Source organism: Lissotriton vulgaris, chromosome 9, assembly GCF_964263255.1.
Source record: "Lissotriton vulgaris chromosome 9, aLisVul1.2, whole genome shotgun sequence".
Classification (NCBI taxonomy): domain Eukaryota; kingdom Metazoa; phylum Chordata; class Amphibia; order Caudata; family Salamandridae; genus Lissotriton; species Lissotriton vulgaris.
The window spans coordinates 29,375,337-29,398,253 of record NC_141697.1 but is presented as its reverse complement, the minus strand read 5'-3'; the positions used below and the strand labels follow the sequence as shown (position 1 = coordinate 29,398,253).

Sequence of the window (22,917 nt, the reverse complement as noted above, 5' to 3'; positions counted from 1 at the left end):
CCAAACACAATAACATAGTGCGTTCAAAGTAATTTACCAGTGGAAGTGTGAACTTCAGGAAAATGAACTCAAACCAGGGAAAGTGGCCAGGTCAGAAGAGCTGCTTCCCCTCCTCACCACCCCTAGCCGCCAAATTCGGAGAGCCCAAGGCTTCTGAGTTAAGAAAGAATGTTTAACTGGTCTGGGATGGGTCTGAAGAAACAAAGTAGGTCATCACCTGACGGGATTCATCATCAGGAAAGTTGTCGTCACAGAGCCATATGCCCAGGTCCGTCCTCTGGAACTCTGCAGCCACCAGAGCATAAAACTCTAGCGTCGGCCCCAGGCCTGTACCCTCTTCCCCTAGAAACTCCACCTGTAGGAGACGAAAGGGTTCAATCACAAACAAAATGGAAATGAATAAAACAAAACAAACCTTATGCAGGACAGATAATTAAAAGACACCAGTGTCCAATCCTAGTTCTAAATCATGGGCATCTCCTCTGAATTCATAAACAGCAGATGCCCCTCATATGGTGGCAAGAAATCCCGGAAAGGTCAAAATAGACACACTCTTTCAGAGATCTACTCTTTTTCATGAATGTGAAAGTTAAATTGAAAGATCGAATCCCAGGACAGTGAATCCCAACATTACAACATACATAGCCTGTGCCAGCAAAGGCAGGAAGAGAGGCCTTTAGGATGTGTAAATGTCTCCTTAGGTGAGACCAAGCACATCAGAGTGGTCGGGTGTCCTCTAAAGCTTTGAGGCTCTCAGTCGTAACTGGCAGCATATGCAGCTGTGTTTCAGAACGCTGAGAGGCCACAGTGGCAGCTAAATATAACTAGTGCCGTTCCAAGAGGGGCCCTTTTCAAAACAATCTATAGTTCCTCTGACTGTTCGGGGAACTAAAGATGAATGTAACAGAAGGGAGAGCAAAATATATTGTAAACTTGTAGTTACAAGCACAGTGTGAGCACATTGGTTTAGGGACAAAGCAGAATCATCTAAGGTTGCCAGCCTGCTTGTTCCTTGACTGACATATTATAAGCTCTTTCAATCATGGAGCGCCCTCCTACCCCACCAGAGACTAAGGGCCCCTTTGACTCGAAAGGAAGGCCCTGCTGCCAGCCTACAATATAACAAACGAGAGGTCAGTGGTCTAATCTTCAGAACTTGAATAATTATGTAGAACTAGAGCCAAATCAGCTTGACTAATAAGAAAGGAAATGCCTCCTTTTCAGGAGCTCCAATACGGTTGCCTATTGTTGCAGTCACATTATGATTCTGAGAACTAATGTAAGAGTCTGCCATTTAAGAACAAGCATTTGCAATGCAATAGGTCTCGCATTCACGAGAGCTTGAGCTATTACAATTACAAATAACAATGCCTTTTATTTTTGTTTTCATTTTAAAAACATAAAGGGCTTTGTCATTTACAAAACCAATAGCTCCAACTTTCCTACTGCGAGACCTATTGGCAACGCCAGTGCTTGTTTATATAGATGTCTGTGACAGGAGTACATTCCCGACCTCTCCCAGCGTAGGATTAGATGGGAGAGGAGTTGGTGATTTAATGCATTAGTGTGTGTGGGTGCAGACTGGCTTCCAGGCTGTATGTATTTAGATTTGCATAAAGGGGTAACACACAAGACATTGGTAAAATCCAAACTCTCATATAATGTGTCCCAACATAATCAGAATTCCACAATGACGAAAACGCTGCTTACCCCTGCGGTAAACAGATCATATATAAAAGGTTTACACATCTGCTGATAATTCCAAAATGCTTGTCCAAATTGACTATATATTTGCCATTAAGCAGGTTGTATGCAAAAAAAGGAGAGATTTAACTAACCAGAGATTTTTATTTCACAACGAGATGCTGTATATCTTTTGCAACCCAGCTTTTACAGTCCCAGGTGCGTGGGAGAATTTACCGGGAAATAAATGCCACTGCTAAGTATTCCTGCGCCTCGTGAACCTTGGAGAAAACAGTCCCAACAGTCCATCCCTTTCAAAGCACAATAACAGTATCCCAAACAACCACTCAAATTAGTGTATACCGTGCTCAGAATTACAGACAATATTGTGAAATCGGGGAATCATCGAGATGGTAATTTTGGGCAGGGTTAGCTAAAGACATAAACTCGTAACACATCACCTTGGAGTAGAACCAGGCTAGTAGTCATTGGCAAGGACTAGCCAAAACGCAGGTTTCCCCTTAGGGAACAAATTCCTTTTAAAGCTAGAAGATTATGTCACGTGTATTTGGAGTTCCAATAATACACACAGAATACTAGATCTGAAGTCTGCGGGATACAAAAAAAATAACAACAAATAGGGTACCTTGCTATACTATCCAGACAAATTATTTTATTTAAACGGATTATAAATGGCAGCACTTGCATGGAAATGCGTAGTTCTTGGATAAGTGGCGCAGGCCATGAAGCCGGTGCTGGGAGAAAGCGGGACAGAAACAGCACCTTGCAGACAGAGAGGTCGGCCTGTTCCCTGTGCTCACGGAAGCGGCGACGCCAGCACAAGGCGAGCCAGCTCCTAAAATCAAGACAACTCGTGAAAAAAGGTGAAGAGCAGGTGGCTATCGGCAGCGGATCACACCAAGGAACCAAGTGCGTGGCTGATAGTCCCGTCCGCGTGAGTCTGCCCTACGGACGAACCTACTTACCAGCGATAATCCAGCCACTGCGGTCTTCTAGATGCCCTCAAGCCTGGGCCCTGGCTGGCACAGACATACGAGATCACTTGGCCGTGTTCACGCAGATCTCCCCCAAATCACAGCCAACCACTAGTAAAGAGTCAGCATCTCTGCACCCCTTTCGCTGGGGCCGGCCCACTGACGGAAGGAGGGGAAGTGCAGCAGCTAACTGCTGTGCCGAGGGCACGTACAGGCTCTGAGGCCCGATAGCCAATGAATAAATGACAACCGTTATCTCAGCCAACTAAACGTTGCAGTGTAGTATCTTGGGTTCAACAGCTAATAAACAAGGACAGAAAATTCTCCAAGCCAATCGCGGAAACCATACAGCACCATAACCAATCAAAAAAAAAAAAAAAAGAAAACGTCTTAGCCAATCCCGTGGCAATATTACCTCTAACCAATCACACGGCAGTACAGGATTTCCCGCTGTTACAGAACATGTTTTTGCCCACGTGATTGGGTGTGTAGTGGTTTAGGTGTCAGACGCTGATCTCTTAATAGTTGTCAGAAGTCGGTGGAAGGGAAAGCAGGAGCCGACGGATTTCTTTGTTAAACAAGGAAGCCGGTGAGTGGGGCTTCGCCTTGTTGCTGAGCTGCGAGGGCGGGGGGCATGTGTGTGCGCGTGTGCGGTGGCGGGGGGCTGTGTATGTGTGTGAGCGTGTGTGTGTATGTGTCTTGGAGTCTGTGTGTATGCGTGTGTGTATGCGTGTGTGTGTGTGTGTTTAAAAGAGGCCGATGACTGTGGGGGGGGGGGGGGGGGAGGGGTGTGAGCGAGTGTCTGTCTGTCTGTGTGTGTATATGCGCGCGCATGTGTGCCAACTTCAAGACATCAGAGGGATGTGCACGGCGCGGCGCGGGACGGAGCGGCCGCGCACCCAAATCTGGCAGAAAAGCTCGTAACACCCTCTTGTCCCTAATTCTCCCAGACGGGCGGCTATACGTCTCCAGCTGGACGCATCCTTCGGATGCAATACCAGCGAGACATAAAAAAAGAATACATGCAGGGCCAATTATGTGACAATTTATCAACTTTGCTTTAAAATAGATGACAGCCGGAAAGGACTACAGGGACCCACCTCCCTGTTGTAATTTCTGACACTGTAAACCTATATCACCACAATAGTGATTCAAGGTAGAGCCTTCTGGCATTAAAGGGTGGACACATGTATGCTTCACTATTAAGCAGCTTATTCTACCATTGTGTGGTCAATGCCATGATATGGGGATGTGCTGAAATACACTGCAGCTTCGGCAGAAGGAGGATTCACCTGCAAGATGCTATCTTCAGAAGGCTCTAGCATGCACTGGACTCTTGGCCATTTGGAAAACGCAGATCCACCATTCAGCTTTCAAGAAATTAGTGTGGCAATCCTTGAAAAAGCTGACTTTGGTGGACGACAAAGCAGCTTTTTCAGTAAGATCGCATGCCTGGATGACTTTGAACAACTACAAAGCCTTTGCCCTTCAAAAATATTTCAATCTGGGCTACTCGAAACCACAGAAAGGAATATGCTACATACCAGTATGCATCTGTTCTTGGCATGTAGGGCTGCTGACATTCATATCTGTGCATAGATCGCAGCCTAGTGTTGGGTCCGGATGATTGCACTTTGTTACTTAGGGTTTGTTCTAAGAACCACCCTGTTAGCATGTACTTGCATGAAGGGTTCCTGAATTGTTAGTGCTTGTAACTCGCTAACTCGCCTGAGTGAGGTAATGGCAATCAAGAATGCCACCTTCCTCGTTAAGAATTGCAGTTTGCATGAGTGTAGAGGTTCGAAAGGAGGTCCCATAAGTCTGCTAAGTACTATATTTAGATTCCAGACTGAGGAAGGTGGGTGTCTTGGAGGGATCACCCTTTTAAGACCCTCCATAAAATCCTTTATTGCTGGTACTCTAAACAGTGAAAGGTGTTACCTGTTTTGAAGGTATGCTGCTATAGCCGCGAGGTGTAGTCTTATGGAAGAGTACGCGAGGTTGCATCTTTGAAGATGCAGCAGGTAACATATAATGTTCTGTATGGAAGCATCTAAAGAGTTGATTTGGTTATTGTTGCAGTAAATAACAAATGTCTTCCATTTAGGTGCATAGCACGCTCTCGTAGTTGGTCATCTTACCTCTTTAATGATGTTCATGCAGTCTGGAGGCAAGTTAAGGTATCCAAATTCTAAGACTTCAGGAGCCAGATCGCTAGGTTCATCTGATTGGGATCTGGGTGTCTGATTTCTCCATGGTTCTGAGTTAGAAGATGGGGTGCGAGGAACTACTGAAAGTTCCAGGAACGTTGTGTACCATGCTGTCTCGCCCATGTGGGAGCAACTAGGATCAGTGTGAGTGACTGCTGCCGCAGTTTGCGTGCCACCAGCGGAATTAGTGGTGCTGGGGGAAAAGCGTACGCAAATTTGCCTGACCAGTTCATCCATATCGCATTGCCTTGTGACAACGGATGAGGGACCCTGGCATTTTGAGTTTTCGTTTGTGGCAAACAGGTCTATTTCTGGGGGCCCCCACTGCCTGAAGAATGGTTGTTGAACTTGGGGGTGAATCTGCCATTTGTGTAGTTGCTGGCTGTGCCTGCTGAGCAGGTCTGCAATCTGATTGTCTTTCACTGGGAGGTGTTCTGCCAGGAGAAAGATGTCTTTTGGAATTGCCCACTTCCATATGCTCTGTGCTAAGTGGGACAGTTGTGGAGAGAGTTCCACCCTGTTTTGGATATAGTACATTGCTGTCATGTTGTCCGTCCGGATCAACACAGTCTTGCTGTACAAGTATTTTTGGAATGCTTTCAGGGCTAGGAATATCGCTAACAACTCTAGTTGGTTGATGCACAAGTTACTACTTGTGTAACAATATATCTGTAAGAGACATTAGTTAGTGATAGATTCCTTACCTTAGAATATCCCCAGGCGTCAGACTGGATCCGGAAACTTTTGCGTAGCAATACCCCTGCGCGCCGGTAGGCGTCGTCTGCGGCTTCGCGTCCGTCGTCAGCGTCGTGAGCGCCGGGATGACGTCGTCGGAGTACTTAGACGGCGCCCATGCGCGCTGACGTCAGTTCTGACACACAGCTTTCCCGCGCCAGATACGCAGAGCCATGATAGAACTAACACTGGTGCCATGAAACTAGGGCCCTGAAAGGGGATGACCTTAACCCTAGATATCGGTTCGCAGAACGGGGAGGATGGGTGGGTCGGTAAGGAATCTATCACTAACTAATGTCTCTTACAGATATATCGTTACACAAGTAGTAACTTGTGCATCTGAAAGAGACACGTTAGTGATAGATTCCTTACCTTAGAATAGATACCCCAGCAATACCAACCCCGGTGGTGGGTCTGCGAACCAATATCACACCAGAAAGTCCTGGAGGACGGAACGGCCTAAGAAGCCATCCCTCCGGACTTGACTGTCCAGGCAGTAGTGTCTTGCGAACGTGTGCAGCGAGGCCCACGTAGCTGCCTGGCAAATGTCCTGCAGGGGGACACCGCGGCCCAGGGCAGTTGTCGTTGCCGAGGCCCGAGTGGAGTGAGCCCGCAATCCAGCCGGGGGCTCCTTCCTTGCCATGGAGTAACATGCTTGGATACACAAGATGATCCACCGAGAGATGGTCCTCTTGTGCACAGCCTTACCCTTCTTTGCGCCCACGTAACCAACAAAGAGTTGGTCATCCACCCGGAATTGGCGTGTGCGGTCTAGGTAGTAGGAGAGCGCACGTTTCGGATCCAGACGGTGGAGCCTCTCTTCCTCCTTCGAGGGATGCGGAGGCGGAAAGAAAGTGGGCAAGGTAATGGACTGCCCGATGTGGAAGGCCGTAACAACCTTGGGCAGAAAGGAAGGTCGTGTACGTAACACCACTTTGTCAGGATGAACAGACAGGAAAGGTGGAGAAGAAGAAAGAGCCTGGAGCTCACTCACTCTCCTGGCAGAGGTGATGGCAACCAGGAAGGCAGTCTTTAGAGTAAGGAGACGAAGAGGACAGTTATGCAGTGGCTCAAAGGGAGCACACATCAGATAAGTGAGAACAAGATTCAAGTCCCACTGGGGCATCACAAAGGGAACAGGAGGGAACATGTGCGTGATGCCCTTCAGAAATCTACTTACAATAGGGGACTTGAATAAAGAAGGCTGATCTGGTAGCCTCAAGAAGGCTGATAGAGCAGAAAGGTACCCTTTAAGAGTGCCCAGAGCAGAGCCCTGCTGGGCAAGGGAAAGAAGAAAGAGTAGCACTTCCGAAACGGGTGCCGAGAGAGGATCCACAGCCTTTGCTGTGCACCATGCCACAAATCTGTTCCACCGGCAGGCGTATACCGACTTTGTGGAGGGACGCCTGGCTGCCAGAATGATATCACAGACTTCAGGAGGCAAGTCAAATGGCCTCAACTGCCGCCGCTCAATCTCCAAGCTTGTAGGTGGAGACTGGACAGGTTCGGGTGCAGGACCGTCCCCTGCTGCTGCGACAGAAGGTCCTCCCGAAGAGGCAGACGAATCGGGGGATCGACTGACATGCTGAGTAGCTCGGGATACCAGTATCTTCGTGCCCAGTCCAGAGCCACAAGGATGACCTGGGCCCGATCGCGCCTGATCTTCTTCAGCACTCTGGGCAGAAGTGGTATAGGCGGAAAGGCGTACAACAGACCGCAGCTCCACTCGCGACGAAAAGCGTCTCCGAGCGAGTGCCGCCTTGGAAATTCCAACGCGCAGAACTGATGACATTGCGCGTTCTCTTCTGTGGCGAATAGATCTAACCAAGGCTCTCCCCACTGCCGAAAGAGACCTTGCGCCACGTCCGAGTTCAGACGCCATTCGTGATCCATCATGCACCGGCGGCTGAGTTTGTCCGCCCTGGCATTCAGAGAGCCTGCCAGGTGTTGAACCACCAGGGTCACGCCCTGATGTTCCAGCCACTGCCAGAGGCGCAGAGCCTCCTGGCAGAGGGTCCACGACCCCACCCCGCCTTGCTTGTTGCAGTACCACATGGCGGTGGTGTTGTCGGTGAACACTTGCACTACGCTCCCCCGGACAGAGGGGAGGAATGCCTTCAGTGCTAGACGAATCGCCCGCAGCTCCAGAAGGTTGATATGGAGCCGGGACTCCGCCGGAGACCAGAGGCCTCTGATCTCCGCCTCTCCCATGTGGCCTCCCCAGCCCTGGAGGGACGCGTCCGTCACAACTACGTGCTCCGGTTGGGGTAGGGAGAGGGGTCTGCCACTGACCCAGTCGCGGTCCGTGAGCCACCACTGCAGTTGTCTCACAGTGCCCTCAGAGATCAGGACATGATCGGACAGGTTGCCCTGGTGCTGGGCCCACTGAAACTTCAGGTCCCACTGCAGAGCCCGCATCCGCCACCTGGCGTGACACACCAGAAGGATGCAGGAGGCCATCAGTCCCAGAAGCCGCAGCGTCAACCTGACCGAGACACGGGATAACGGCCAGAAGATGGGAACCAGAGCCTGAATATCCCGAACCCGCTGCTCGGGTGGGTAAACCCGAAACTGCGCCGAGTCGAGAACCGCTCCGATGAAGAGGAGCTTCTGAGAGGGACACAGGTGTGACTTCGGAACATTGATGGAGAACCCCAGCAAGTGCAGGAGGTCGGCCATAGTCTGGAGGTGGCTGACGACTGTCTGGGGCGAGCCCGCCTTCAACAACCAGTCGTCGAGGTAGGGGAAGACTGACACCCCTAACCTGCGCAGATGGGCTGCGACCACCGCCATCACCTTCGTGAACACCCGTGGGGCGCTGGTAAGGCCGAAGGGGAGCACGGTAAACTGAAAGTGCTCTTGGCCTACCGAGAACCGCAGGTAACGCCGGTGGGCCGGCAGGACGGGGATGTGGAAATAGGCGTCCTGCAAGTCCAACGCTACCATCCAGTCTCCTGGGTCCAGGGCAGCCAGGACCTGAGCCAAAGTGAGCATCTTGAACTTCTCCGTCCGGAGGAAGCCGTTGACGTTCCGCAGATCCAAGATAGGGCGTAGGCCCCCTTTGCCCTTCTTGGGTACCAGAAAGTAGTGGGAGTAACAACCACGTCCTACTTCTGGCCCAGGAACGCGCTCGATGGCCCCCTTGGCCAAGAGGGCCGAAACCTCCTCTCGCAGAAGTTGCAAGTGATCCCCGACACACGGTGGTATTGAGGTGGCATGGATGGAGGGGATGACTCGAAGGGGAGGGAGAAGCCCCTTCGGACAATTTGCAGCACCCACCTGTCCAAAGTGACTGTATGCCAGTGGGAGAGGTGATGGCGAACCCTGCCTCCCACAGGCGTCACATGGGCCTGAAAACTCGGAAGGTTTTGAGGCAGGGGCTGCTGAGGGAGGTGTGGACTGGGTTCGCCGCTGTCCCCGACCACCGCCACAGCGGTTCCCACGTCCGCCACCGCGTTGCTGTACATTCTGCGGCGCGTGGCTGACGGTACGTGGTGGGGCGCCCCTTCCGTGGCCACGAAAGGAGCGAAAGGCACCCGATTGCTGGCGTGGGGCCGTAAGGCCCAAGGACTTGGCCGTGGCCCTGGAGTCCTTGAAACGTTCCAGCGCATGGTCTGCCTTGTCGCCGAAGAGGCGACGGCCATCAAACGGCATGTCCAGGAGGGTGGCCTGGACATCGGCCGAGAAATTGGCGGACCTCAACCAGGCGTGGCGTCGAACCGCCACCGTCGTTGCCATCGCCCTGCCCAGTGAGTCCGTAGTATCCAGCCCACACCGGATAGAAAAGCGTGCTGCATCTCGGCCGTCCGCCAGGGCTTGGCTGAGTTTAGCCTGGACCTCCTCCGGGCATCTAGGCAGCACCTCCGCAACCGTGTCCCACAGGGTGTGGGTGTAGCGGCCCAAGAGACAGGCGGTGTTCACAGACCGCAGCCCTAGGCTCACAGACGAGAAAACCTTCTTCCCGAACTGTTCATATCTCTTGGATTCCCTGTCGGGCGGGGCCGACGGGAATGCGGTTTGGGAGTTTGAGGCATGGATGACCAGACTCTCGGGGGTGGGATGGGTGGACAAAAAGCATGGGTCGCCCGGTGCCGGGCGGTAGCGTCTGGCCACGTTCCTGTCCACAGGCGGGCATGTGGCGGGCTTGGACCAAGTGCCCAGAAGAACGTCACACAAGGCCTCATTGAACGGCAGAAGGGGCTCCGCGGAGCCGGACTGCGGTTTGAGGACCTCAGTGAGGAGATTAGTCCTCACGGCCGCGACGGGGAGCTGAAGGTTTAAGGCCTTAGCTGCCTTCGTCAACACTACACTGTAAGCAGAACCCGCCTCCGAAGCCACAGTCGGGGGCGACGTAAATCCAGTGTCTGGCGAGGTGTCAATACCACTGGCCTCCCCAAGCTCATATGTCCAGTCCTGCTGCGACTGGCAATCACGTGCCAGAGGGTCCTCGGACCCCTCCCATTGCTCCTCGTCACCCGGCTCCTGGAGACCAGGATCAACAGCCAGGGCCTGCTCGTGGAGATAAAATTCTCCAAAGGCCGACGGAATCGGCGCCCAGCGGCGCCCTTCCGACTCCTGAGTAGGACCGTAGGAAACATTGGGGGCGGCAACCACATCGGCTGCCGGGGACGACACCTGAAGGGACGGCGCCGGCGAGGTCGTAAGGTCGACCGGCGAGGCCCCGGATCCGGAGCCGGATCCAGTGAGGTCGTGCGGCGCCGGGACCGAAGTCGCCAGCGGCGCCGGGGCCGAAGCACCCGACGTCGTCGGGGCCGAAGCGCCCGACCCGGAAGGACCTCCAGACGGAACCGATCGGCCCGAAGGCGCCACGGGAACCGACTGAGGAGGGAGGGCCCTCATGGCCATGAGGTACCTCTCGACCTCCTCCTGCGACGTGCCGTGCCCAGGGACCCGAAGGTGTGGGGCAGGCGGCGACGCTTGCGACTCCTGCGGAGCCGCGTGGGCCCCGTGCGAGCGTCGGGGCGGGTCGGAGGATCGATGGTGTCGCTCCGACCTCTCATGCCTCTTACCTGAGGACTTGGAACCAGACGATCGGTGTCCACTCCCGGAACGTCGATGACTCCGACCTCGCGACCTGTCCCTCGACCTCCCGTGGGACCGGGACCGGGAGCGGCGCGGGGCCGACTGCCTCAGCTCGAGACGCTTGCGGGACCGCTCCCGCCTAGCCTTCGACGTCAGGGCCCGGCAGTCGGAGCAGGATCGATCGTCGTGGTCGAGGCCTAAGCACTTCAGGCACCGGCGATGGGGGTCCGTGACCGACATGAGTCGGCCGCACTTCGAACAAGGCTTGAACCCGGGCATCCCTGGCACCGATAGTCGAGATAGTCGACTAAAGAGAAGATCAAAAAGGATCAAAATTTTCAGTCAAAAAGTGACTGGGGGTAGAGCTTCTTCCGGATCTGGGCTAGCTGGCGCGGAAAAAAGAAGAACCGACGTCAGCGCGCATGGGCGCCGTCTAAGTACTCCGACGACGTCATCCCGGCGCTCACGACGCCGACGACCGACGCGGAGCCGCAGACGACGCCTACCGGCGCGCAGGGGTATTGCTACGCAAAAGTTTCCAGTCTGACGCCTGGGGATATTCTAAGGTAAGGAATCTATCACTAACGTGTCTCTTTCAGATATGCAGTTTCTTCTGTTTGTTTGTCCAGAGTCCTTGTACTGTGTAGTGAAGGAGGTTGGCTCCCCAGCCTGTCAGTGATGCGTCCGCTGTTAGTACTAGTTATGAAACCGGCTCTTGGAACAGTCGTCCCTTGGAAAGGTTTTGTGGGTTCCACCACTGCAGAGAGTTGTGAGCGCGACTGTCTACCAACACTAGGTCTTTTAGTTGTCCTTGAACTTGGTTCCACTGCAGTGCTAGGCATTCTTGCAATGGACGCATGTGAAGTCTGACATGGGGGACAATGAATATGCAGGAGGCCATCATGCCTATGAGCTGCATGAAGACTCGAGCTGGAAGAGAGTGTTGTGGCAGAAATTTGCGAATGCGCATCTGCATGCTGGCTATTCTCTCTGAGTTTGGGTATGCCTTTGCCACTGAGGTATCTATAGTGGCTCCCAGATATTGTTGTATGTGGGATGGTTGTAGATGCGATTTTGGGTACTTTATGGAAAACCCTAGGCTGTGTAGCAGCTGAAGTGTTTGAGACGCGTCTCTTGCACACTGTTGGTACGATTTTGCTTGTATCAGCCAATCGTCTAGGTACGGGAACACATGGATGTGTTGCCTCCTGAGATGTGCATCTACTGTTGCTAAGCATTTTGTAAACACTCTTGTAGCCGTCTTCACCCCGAAGGGGAGAACCTTGAATTGGTAGTGTTGACCTTCTATTGTGAACCAGAGATATTTTTTGTGAGCTGGATGGATGGGTATGTGAAAATAAGCGTCCTTGAGGTCCAATGTTGCTAGGAAGTCTCCTTGCTGTAGCAACGGGAGCACTTGCTGTAGTGTGATCATATGGAAGTGCTCCGACAGTATGTATTGATTTAGGGGTTTGAGGTCCAAGATTGGTCTGAGTGAACCGTCCTTCTTGGGAATAAGGAAGTATAGGGAGTATACTCCTGTCCCTTGGTGTTGGAAAGGGACTGGCTCCATGGCCCTCTTTTCCAGCATGCATTTCACCTCTTGTTGTAGCAGGGTGATGTGTTCTTTGGACATAGGACGGTGTCTGGGTGGTATGTTTGGTGGGGTAGAGGTGAGTTCTAGGCAATAACCATACTGGATAATTTGTCTCACCCACCTGTCCGTGGTAATTGCGTTCCAGACAGGTAGGAATTGTTGGAGTCTGCCTCCGACCGGTGTTAGGTGGTCTGGAGGCAGCGTGATGAAGTCACTTTTGTGGCAGGTGAGGCTCTGGTGTTATTGCCTCCACGTCCTCTCCCCTTGTTATGGTTGCCCCTATAACCTCCTCTGTTGGAGTTTTTGTTAAAGGAACCTTGGGTGTTGCCTTTGTATGTAGATGAGGTCTGTGAAGTATTGCCTTGTGTAGCTGCTCTGTATGAGGAGTGTCGAAAGGAACCTCTGTGTTGCGGAAACTGCAATGCACCCATTGATTTTGCAGTTTCTGTGTCTTTCTTCATTTTGTCTAGGATGGTGTCAAATGCAGGGCCAAAAAGGAAGTCTTGATTGACTGGTTGGTTAAGAATGGTGGACTGCACCTCATTCTTAAAGCCCGAAATACGCAGCCATGCATGTCGTCGTAGTAAAACGCTAGTGTTGATAGACCTGGCTGTAGTGTCGGCTGCGTCAAGCGCACATTTGATGGAGGCGTTTGTAATAAATTTTCCCTCCTGTATGAGGTAATTAGCTTGGGCTTTAAAAGGCTCAGGCAGGTGTTGCATTAGGCTTTCTGCTAGCTCTGTTGTAACGAGCTAGCAGAGCTTGTGAATTCGCAATTCTCCATGAATTGGAGGCCTGTGATGCTACCCTTTTACCTGAGGCCTCTAGCATTTTGGATTCTTTATCAGGAGGAGGAGCCTCCCCTGTTGTCTGTGAGTTGGCCCTTTTGCGTGCATTTGCCACTACCAGTGAGTCTAATGGTAACTGACCTCTGATATAGGTAGGGTCTGTAGGGGCTGCTCACTATTTCTTTTCAATCGTGGGATTGATTACGCGTGCCCTGGAAGTATCTTTAAATATATCAGGCGCGTGTTTTAACACACCCTATAGCATAGGAAGTGTTCGGACGTTTTTTTCCAAAGTAGGGAAAGTGTCAAATAAGAAGTCTTCGTCTATAGGGTCATTGTGCATGTCAACGTTGTGGTACTGCGCTGCCCTGTCTATTAGTTGGTTGAAGACAATGGTGTCGTCAGTAGGTGACTGCTTTGTTGGGTATGAGGGGACGTCAGGGATGGGATGTGCCATATGGGTCAGTTGGTTCCCCCCACAGTTCATTTTGGGGGTTAGAATCCTCGGGATAGTCATAATCATGCTGAGGATCTTCCCCTGTGTCGCCCTCATTGTCCCCATAGTGAGAAGGAGAGTAAGGAGCCAAAGGTGTACGAGGCATAGTGGGATAGAAAGGAATAAAGGATCTAGAGGGAGAAGTCCCAAAGTCCTCCTTCTTTAGAGGAATGGGGGAATCAGAGTCAGTGTCCAGTGGTCTCTTCATCCTGTGTAGGATTGTGACTTTACCAGTCTCAGGATTAATATATATTTTAGCCTGTGTAGGAGAGTAGGGTCTGCAATCCTATGATCACCCAGATTTTTTTGCTTTTGTTTCACTGGTTTACGACTTTCTCTGGCTGTGGGCCTGCCAATCAGACCCACAGCCTGGCTGTTCTCTTTCTAAATTACCTCATGTACCCTAGGTGCATCTACCAATTGGTACTGGGCCACCTTATCAGACCCTGTAACTCAGGGCATAGGTGTACCCAGGGCTACCAGGGGCTGCAGCATGTATTATGCCACCCCTGGCTGGTCTCCTAAATTTGACACAACTGGCTGCATGACAGCTGGGGCAAAGTCGTGTAATCACCCTTTGCTGTAGGTGTAGTATCCCTATACCTAACCCTAAAATGGACACACAGATTCCTATCAGTCACTCCTATGGCAGGCCTTGACAATCCTGAAGGCAGAGTGCTTGGAATCATGTGAGATAGTGCTCTGGCATGAGCTGAGCCTGTCTGCAGCTTGCGGAATCAAGTCCTAATAGCTGTTCCATGATATCGCATACCATATACTCTTAAGTGCATTATAATCCTCGCGGTTAAATGCTATCTCTGGTATTGCTTTATCAAAACATGTCGAGTAAGGTGTCATACGAATTGGAATACTAACCCCTCGCCAATTCTGGCGACGGGGTTAGCATTCCACCCTTCTAGAGGGACACGACATGTATGTAACTGTGAACCCCGGTTAAAGTTAACTGAAGCCTCAGCTCCACAAAATGGATGCTGCCACCACAGACACGAGTCTGACCCCCTGCAGCTGGGAGTCCTTCCAGTGAGGGGAGCCTGGACAAAGGGTTTCCTGTCAGGGGCGGTGCTAGCACCGTCCCAGACATGGTTTTGTGTATCCTGGGTAGGCAGGGCCTTTCAGGAAGGTGACTGCTGAGTGGCACCCCGGTGCTCACTACGCATAGGCCAGTCAGAACCAGTTCCAGGGGCACACCAGCCCCTGGCCTGGGGAAGTCCGGCAGGGGAGAGGGGTGTAACCACCCCCTCCTGGTCCCACCCATAGGCAGGACCTAGTCACCGGGTCAGCCCCCTTTTTTAGTATAAAGATGGGAGCGGGCCCCCTGTTAAAATTAGATCATCTTTGGAATCAAGATACCACTTTCTTCGAAAGGACTTCACGATTTCTTCTTCAAGATTCTCCCTTGTGGCTAAGGAGTAGTCACCCTGCATCAAGCGGGCACCATCCTAAAGAACACTGCGGTCTGCTGCAAGTCCTTCATCACGAATCCGACGACCCAGCTCGACGAGACCCGGCTTCCCTGGCACCTCTGACCTCTACTCACCTCTACAGCCAAGCTGAGAACCGTGAGTGCGACGAGACCTCAAGGGACCGACGATCGCCAAGACTGCACGACATCTTTACTGCAAGCCCACCGTGTCCTCCACTGGTGAGTGCTTTGGGGTCCGAGAAGCCCCGACCCTGCGCAGCTCCAGCACCCAAGATCAGCCTCCCTGCATCTCCACGATCGGCGTGGGGCCCTTCTGCTGTTTGCTGTGCACCGCGTTGTTTGGCTACTAGCCGGCTGGCTTGTGGCCTTCTGAACGACGCCCAACGACTTCACGACTGCTGGTCTGGTTGCTCCAGGCTGGCCCTTGCTTCCTTTTTCAAGAGAGGCACCCCGGACCCTCCTGGTCCACTCCAGACGCCATTTTAGGTCCACCGCGTGGGCTTGAATTTGCCAAGGCTTTGTTGCCCAATCCTGGGTCCAGCGACGCCGACAGCTTCCATCTTCGTGGGACAGCTCGATCCTCCATCCTGGTCGCCGACAACGCCTCCTGGTCCGTGAGATCTTCGAGTCAAGCGTCACCCACTCACCTTGTCGAGGTGGCTACCATCCGGTGCCCTCCTGGTGCCCACTGACTACTGGCTAGTAGTCTCGAACTTGGTCCCCTCTGCTTTCAGGTGTCATCTATCTTCGAGATCCAGGCTTGGATCCAACTGAACTTTCTTCACTGGTCACCGGCCAGCATCTTTTCTTCCGGCTCCTGGTCCGTCTACGAGGATTCCCGACGTCTTTTCAGACCTATGCAGCTGCAGCCCCTGGGCTAGGTAACTTCGGCATTTCGGTGCCCCAGCATAGCCTCACTATCCAAGGGTCAGAATCTACTTTCGTTTTCTCCCTACCAGGTCGGGTTCACCCGAGAACACTAACTTTCTAATTCCTAGCTACCATAGACTTTTGTCCCGCATCTCGCGTGAGAGTGCACACCCTGCACCCGAGTCCCCTAGGCCTCCTAGAAGTAATCTAACGATTCCCTAGTCAAGTCCTAGCGATTCCAAAAGCTATTAGTACTGTACTTACCTGCTAGTAATTTCGCATTCCACTTTTAGAGTATATGGTTTTCCGTGCCCCTCGGGCATTTGTATATACTGTGCTAACTTAAGTATTTTTGTAAGAGTTTTGGTTTGTGCTTAGTACCCTGTCCTCATAAAGAGTACAGGGCTGTTGTGATCTTTAAATAAATAACTGTTTATTTTCATAACACTTGTGTGGTGTCCTTTCACTTGGTATTCAAGGGGTATATGTGTGGTAAACAGCTGGCTTAACACGCCCTCTCGAGTCTTTAGCCTTAGACTGCTCGTATCCACGCTACTAGGATAGCTGGTCTATAAGGTTGACTTACAACCAATCATCAATAAGGGTTGCTGGACTGATACATAGTGTTCACTAGAATAGTGAGCACTGCATATCAGGCCACCTTCTCACATTGGTGAGCAGCGGTTGGGATTTGAGCTTGCTGTTGTTTTACCACACGTATCCTAAGAATATCTTGTTGAAAGATCACATAAGTACTGTTAGGTACATATAACTAAAGCTTAGAATACTCTGAGTTCTACTGAACCAGCTGTTGTAGCTCCTCAAGGCTTAGCACACCTTGGCTACAACTCTAGCAAGGGACCAGTAGGTAACACATAGTGTAGGTAGGTGCATCACTTACACCACACTAGAAGCAGTATGTCGGTCACAGGAGGAAACACTGAGTCTCCCCTTGTGTCAGTTGACCCTCCACAGGTCATCCCTTCAAGATATACTGCGCTTAGCTTCCATGAGTTACGACAAGTATGTACCTCTAGGAAGATTAAGCAGGGGTCTAACCCCACAACTGCTTTTCTGATTGGTCTCTTAGAGACTCATGATGCAAGGAGGGCTGGTAACCCAGACCCTTCTACTTCAGAAGGCAATATGCCCTCCCTACAGGGACCCTTTGATAACCAGGACCATCCACATCAGGAAGCAGATGATGCTGATGATGAGGATGATGACTTGGAATCTAAGGGTGAGGCAGAGCAGGACCAGGTAGAAGTCGTCAGACTAACCAGGACCAACTTAAGCAGACATGAGAGGGACTCTAGGGGAGCCCTGGGGCCACTCTCAGGTCAGCTTAACATTGGGAATGGACGAGTTAGATCTCTGTCAAGAGGCTCTAGCAGATCCATTCATACCAATGGCTCTCAACGTTCCTCTCAGAGGGGAATGACATCTCCCCAGAGGAGAATGTATGTAGCTAAAGAAAAGGCAGCCAATCTGAGGATTGAAAGGGAAGAACTTGCCCTGGCCAAAGAGAGGCTTGCCTTTGCTAGAGAGCAACAATTGAGTGGGACAGTCCCCACTGGTGGCAGCATTGTACCTAGCAATAGGGAAAGGAGTTTTGATACAAAACACCTTGGTAAGATAGTGCCCCCCTTTAAACAAGGGGATGACATCCACAAATGGATTACTGCTTTGGAGAGGGCCTGCACTGTGCAAGGTGTTCCCCCAAGTCAGTGGGCAGCTATCTTGTGGCTCTCCTTTGAGGGTAAAGGAAGAGACAAGCTCCTCACCACAAGGGTGGAGGATGCTAATGATTACCAAGTCTTGAAAAGTGCACTGGTTGATGGGTTTGGCCTAACCACTGAGCAGTACAGGGTGCTGTTCAGGGATACCCAGAAAACTCAGTCTCAAGATTGGGCTGACTTTGTAGATTGTGCCACTAAGGCTTTTGAGGGCTGGTTGCTGGGCAGTAAGGTTACTGATTATAAAGGATTGTACAATTTGATGATGAGAGAGCAAATTTTAAACAATTGTCAGAACCAGTTGTTGCATCAGCATCTTGTTGACTCAGATCTGACCTCTCCCCAAGAATTGGGAAAGAAGGCAGACAGATGGGTTAGAACAAGAGTTAAACAGAACCAGGGCCAGAATCAAGGTGGTCAGAAGAAAGCAGACCAGAAGGGTAAAGATTCAAAGGGGGAACAAAATGACCAGAAGTCTTCGACAGGTCCCCAACAACCCAAAGAGGGTGGGGGTCAGGCTCCCCAAAAGAAGAAAGAAGGCCAATCTAAAAGGTGGTGCCAATACTGTAAAAGTAAAACTCACTGGTTTAGTGAGTGCACCAAGAAAGGAGGAGGGCAGACTCCTGCCACTGCAGCCCCTAAGGCACCTGTGCCCCCTAGTACAGCCAGCAGTGGTAGTGCACCTCCCAAGGGTTTAGTAGGGTTAACCCTGGGTTCTGAGGGGAGTGACAACTTAGTTGGCACCCTCACTCAGGCTGTCCTTGTCAGTACAGGGGATATGGATATGTCCCCTGACATAAGTCCCAATACTTTGGGCAAATACAGACAGACACCTTTTATTAATGGAAAAATGGCTCAGGCCTATAGGGACACTTGTGCCAGTGTCACAATGGTGACACCTAGCTTTGTGGACCCTGGACAGATCATGCCAGGTACAGAATTCCTGGTGACCAATGCAAGCAATGTCACTACCAATCATAGTATGGCAATTGTAGCTTTCTCCTGGGGAGGGGTAACTGGCCAAAAGAAGGTTGTAGTTAGTTCAGACCTCCCCGTGGATTGTTTGTTGGGCAATGATTTGGAGTCATCACAATGGTCAGAAGTGGAGCAGAGGACTCATCTGGAAATGTTAGGTTTGCCAGCACATGTGTTTGCTGTGACTAGGTCACAGGCCAGAAAATGCCCCACTGAACAGGTGCTGGATCCTGGAACAATGGACCAGACACCTCCCAAGAAAAAGAGCAGTAGGGTTAAGGCTGTGCCTTCCCCCTTGCCCCAGGTTGTGGGTCAAGTCTCAGAGGAGGCTGACCTGCAAGAATTGAGGGAAACTGAGCCTAGAGAGTTTGAACTTGATCAAGTTGAATTCTTGGGTTCAGGGGGACCCTCAAGGGAAGACCTGGGGAAGGACCAGTTAGACTGCCCTTCTCTTGAACCCCTCAGACAGCAGGCTGCTGCTGAGGCTGCTGGGAACGCCACAGGTACCCACAAGGTATACTGGGAAGATGGACTCCTGTACACTGAGTCAAGAGACCCCAAGCCTGGCATGACCAGGAGGCTGGTTGTACCCTTGTCTCAGAGAGGTTTCCTACTTACCTTGGCCCATGAGATTCCCTTAGCAGGTCACTTAGGCCAGACAAAGACTTGGGACAGACTTGTCTCACACTTTCACTGGCCTCACATGAATGAGGATACCAAGGAGTTTTGTCGCTCCTGTGTCACTTGCCAAGCCAGTGGTAAGTCAGGTGGCACAACAAAGGCCCCCCTTATACCAATGCCTGTGGTGGGGGTACCCTTTGAAAGAGTGGGGATTGACATTGTTGGTCCAATGGAACCCCAGACAGCATCAGGGCACAAGTTTATACTGGTGGTAGTGGATCATGCCACCAGGTATCCTGAAGCTATTCCACTTAGGACCACCACAGCACCTGTGGTGGCAAGGGCCCTAGTTGGAGTGTTCTCCAGAGTGGGCTTCCCTAAGGAGGTTGTCTCTGACAGAGGTGCAAACTTCATGTCAAGCTACTTAACTGCTATGTGGAAGGAGTGTGGTGTCAATTACAAATTCACTACACCCTATCACCCACAATGCAATGGGCTTGTTGAAAGGTTCAACAGGACCCTAAAAGGGATGATTCATGGACTACCTGAAACACTCAGGCGTAGATGGGATGTCCTGATGCCCTGCCTTCTGTTTGCTTACAGAGAGGTCCCACAAAAGGGGGTTGGCTACAGCCCTTTTGAACTTTTGTATGGGCACCCTGTGAGAGGCCCCTTGTGTTTGGTGAAGGAAGGATGGGAGAGACCTCTCAAAAAGCCTGCAACCAACATAATGGACTATGTACTTGGTCTCCGCTCCAGGATGGCTGAGTATATGGAGAAGGCATCAGAAAACCTTAAGGCCAGTCAAGAACTTCAAAAAGCTTGGCATGACCAAAAGGCTGTCCTGACTGTTTATCAGCCTGGACAGAAAGTGTGGGTGTTGGAGCCAGTGGCCCCAGCAGCACTCAAAGACAAATGGTCTGGGCCCCACACAATTCTTGAGCAAACGGGAGAGGTCACCTACCTGGTGGACCTTGGAACTCCCAGGAGTCCCCACAGGGTACTCCATGTCAACAGGCTCAAAGCATATGTCGACAGGAAGGACATGAGCTTGCTCATGGCCATAGATGAGGGACAGGAGGAAGAGAGTGACCCTCTCCCAGACCTGCTCACTCAGAATCCTGATGATGGGTCAGTAGATGGTGTTGTCTTTTGTGGCAGCCTCTCTGAACATCAGCAGAAAGACTGTAAACAGGTTCTTCAGTCTTTCAGACATATGTTCTCTCTGACACCCAGTCAGACCAATTGGTGCACCCATGAGGTTGACACTGGTGACAGCCTGCCAGTCAAGAGTAAAATCTACAGGCAGCCTGATCATGTTAGAGACTGCATAAAAACTGAAGTGCAGAAGATGTTGGAATTGGGAGTCATTGAACCCTCAGATAGCCCTTGGGCTAGTCCAGTAGTTCTAGTGCCAAAGCCTCACACCCAAGATGGTAAGAGAGAGATGAGGTTTTGCGTAGACTACAGGGGTCTCAATGCAGTCACTAAGACTGATGCCCATCCAATACCAAGGGCAGATGAACTTATAGATAGATTGGCTTCTGCCAACTACTTAAGTACATTTGACTTAACAGCTGGGTATTGGCAAATCAGGTTAGCTGAGGATGCCAAGCCCAAAACAGCATTTTCAACCCCTGGTGGGCATTATCAATTTGTGGTAATGCCCTTTGGTCTGAAAAATGCACCTGCCACCTTCCAAAGGTTGGTGAATCAAGTCCTTACTGGGCTGGATGACTTCTGTGCAGCATATCTAGATGATATTGCTGTCTTTAGCTCCACCTGGGAGGATCACCTGGTCCACCTGAGGAAAGTGTTAGAGGCTCTGCAAGCAGCAGGCCTCACTATCAAGGCCACCAAGTGCCAGATAGGGCAGACACAGGTTGTATACCTGGGCCACCTTGTAGGTGGAGGCCAGGTTCAGCCACTGGAGAGCAAAATACAGTCAATCAGGGACTGGGCTCCTCCAACCACCCAGACTCAGGTTCGAGCTTTCTTGGGCCTGACTGGATACTACAGAAAGTTTGTCAGGAACTATGGTTCCATTGTGACACCATTAAATGAACTGACAAGTAAGAAAATGCCAAAAAAGGTTCAGTGGACAGCAGGCTGTCAAAAAGCATTCGATGACCTAAAGCAGGCCATGTGCACAGCACCTATCCTTAAGAGTCCAGACTACTCCAAACCATTCATTGTCCAAACAGATGCTTCTGAGTTGGGTGTGGGAGCTGTTCTTTCTCAACTGAATTTTGATGGTCAGGATCAGCCCATTGCTTTTATAAGCAGAAGGCTGACCCCCAGAGAGAAGAATTGGTCAGCTATTGAGAGGGAGGCCTTTGCTGTGGTTTGGGCCCTGAAGAAGCTGAGGCCATACTTGTTTGGCACTCACTTCAAGATTCAGACCGACCATAAGCCCCTCTTGTGGCTAAATCAGATGAAGGGTGAAAACCCCAAACTGCTTAGGTGGTCCATTTCCCTACAGGGGATGGACTTTACAGTGGAACATAGACCTGGTACTGATCATGGCAATGCCGATGGGCTCTCCAGATATTTCCACTTAGAACAAGAAGACTCACCTGGTCAAGGTTAGCTTATTGTCCCAAAGTTTGGGGGGGGGGTCATGTAGGAGAGTAGGGTCTGCAATCCTATGACCACCCAGATTTTTTTGCTTTTGTTTCACTGGTTTACGACTTTCTCTGGCTGTGGGCCTGCCAATCAGACCCACAGCCTGGCTGTTCTCTTTCTAAATTACCTCATGTACCCTAGGTGCATCTACCAATTGGTACTGGGCCACCTTATCAGACCCTGTAACTCAGGGCATAGGTGTACCCAGGGCTACCAGGGGCTGCAGCATGTATTATGCCACCCCTGGCTGGTCTCCTAAATTTGACACAACTGGCTGCATGACAGCTGGGGCAAAGTCGTGTAATCACCCTTTGCTGTAGGTGTAGTATCCCTATACCTAACCCTAAAATGGACACACAGATTCCTATCAGTCACTCCTATGGCAGGCCTTGACAATCCTGAAGGCAGAGTGCTTGGAATCATGTGAGATAGTGCTCTGGCATGAGCTGAGCCTGTCTGCAGCTTGCGGAATCAAGTCCTAATAGCTGTTCCATGATATCGCATACCATATACTCTTAAGTGCATTATAATCCTCGCGGTTAAATGCTATCTCTGGTATTGCTTTATCAAAACATGTCGAGTAAGGTGTCATACGAATTGGAATACTAACCCCTCGCCAATTCTGGCGACGGGGTTAGCATTCCACCCTTCTAGAGGGACACGACATGTATGTAACTGTGAACCCCGGTTAAAGTTAACTGAAGCCTCAGCTCCACAAAATGGATGCTGCCACCACAGACACGAGTCTGACCCCCTGCAGCTGGGAGTCCTTCCAGTGAGGGGAGCCTGGACAAAGGGTTTCCTGTCAGGGGCGGTGCTAGCACCGTCCCAGACATGGTTTTGTGTATCCTGGGTAGGCAGGGCCTTTCAGGAAGGTGACTGCTGAGTGGCACCCCGGTGCTCACTACGCATAGGCCAGTCAGAACCAGTTCCAGGGGCACACCAGCCCCTGGCCTGGGGAAGTCCGGCAGGGGAGAGGGGTGTAACCACCCCCTCCTGGTCCCACCCATAGGCAGGACCTAGTCACCGGGTCAGCCCCCTTTTTTAGTATAAAGATGGGAGCGGGCCCCCTGTTAAAATTAGATCATCTTTGGAATCA

At 51.3% G+C, this 22,917-nt stretch overlaps 1 protein-coding gene across 10 annotated transcripts in view; it reads right to left on the bottom strand.

The window, feature by feature from the left end:
- HECTD1 (HECT domain E3 ubiquitin protein ligase 1) overlaps positions 1-22,917 on the bottom strand; it is a 665,243-nt gene that overhangs the window by 62,872 nt on the left and 579,454 nt on the right. For all 10 annotated transcript variants that reach the window (XM_086936975.1, XM_086936976.1, XM_086936967.1 and 7 more), the window contains one exon: positions 218-355. In XM_086936975.1, the coding sequence (XP_086793101.1) occupies positions 218-355 (138 nt within the window). The remainder of the gene's footprint in view (positions 1-217; positions 356-22,917) is intronic.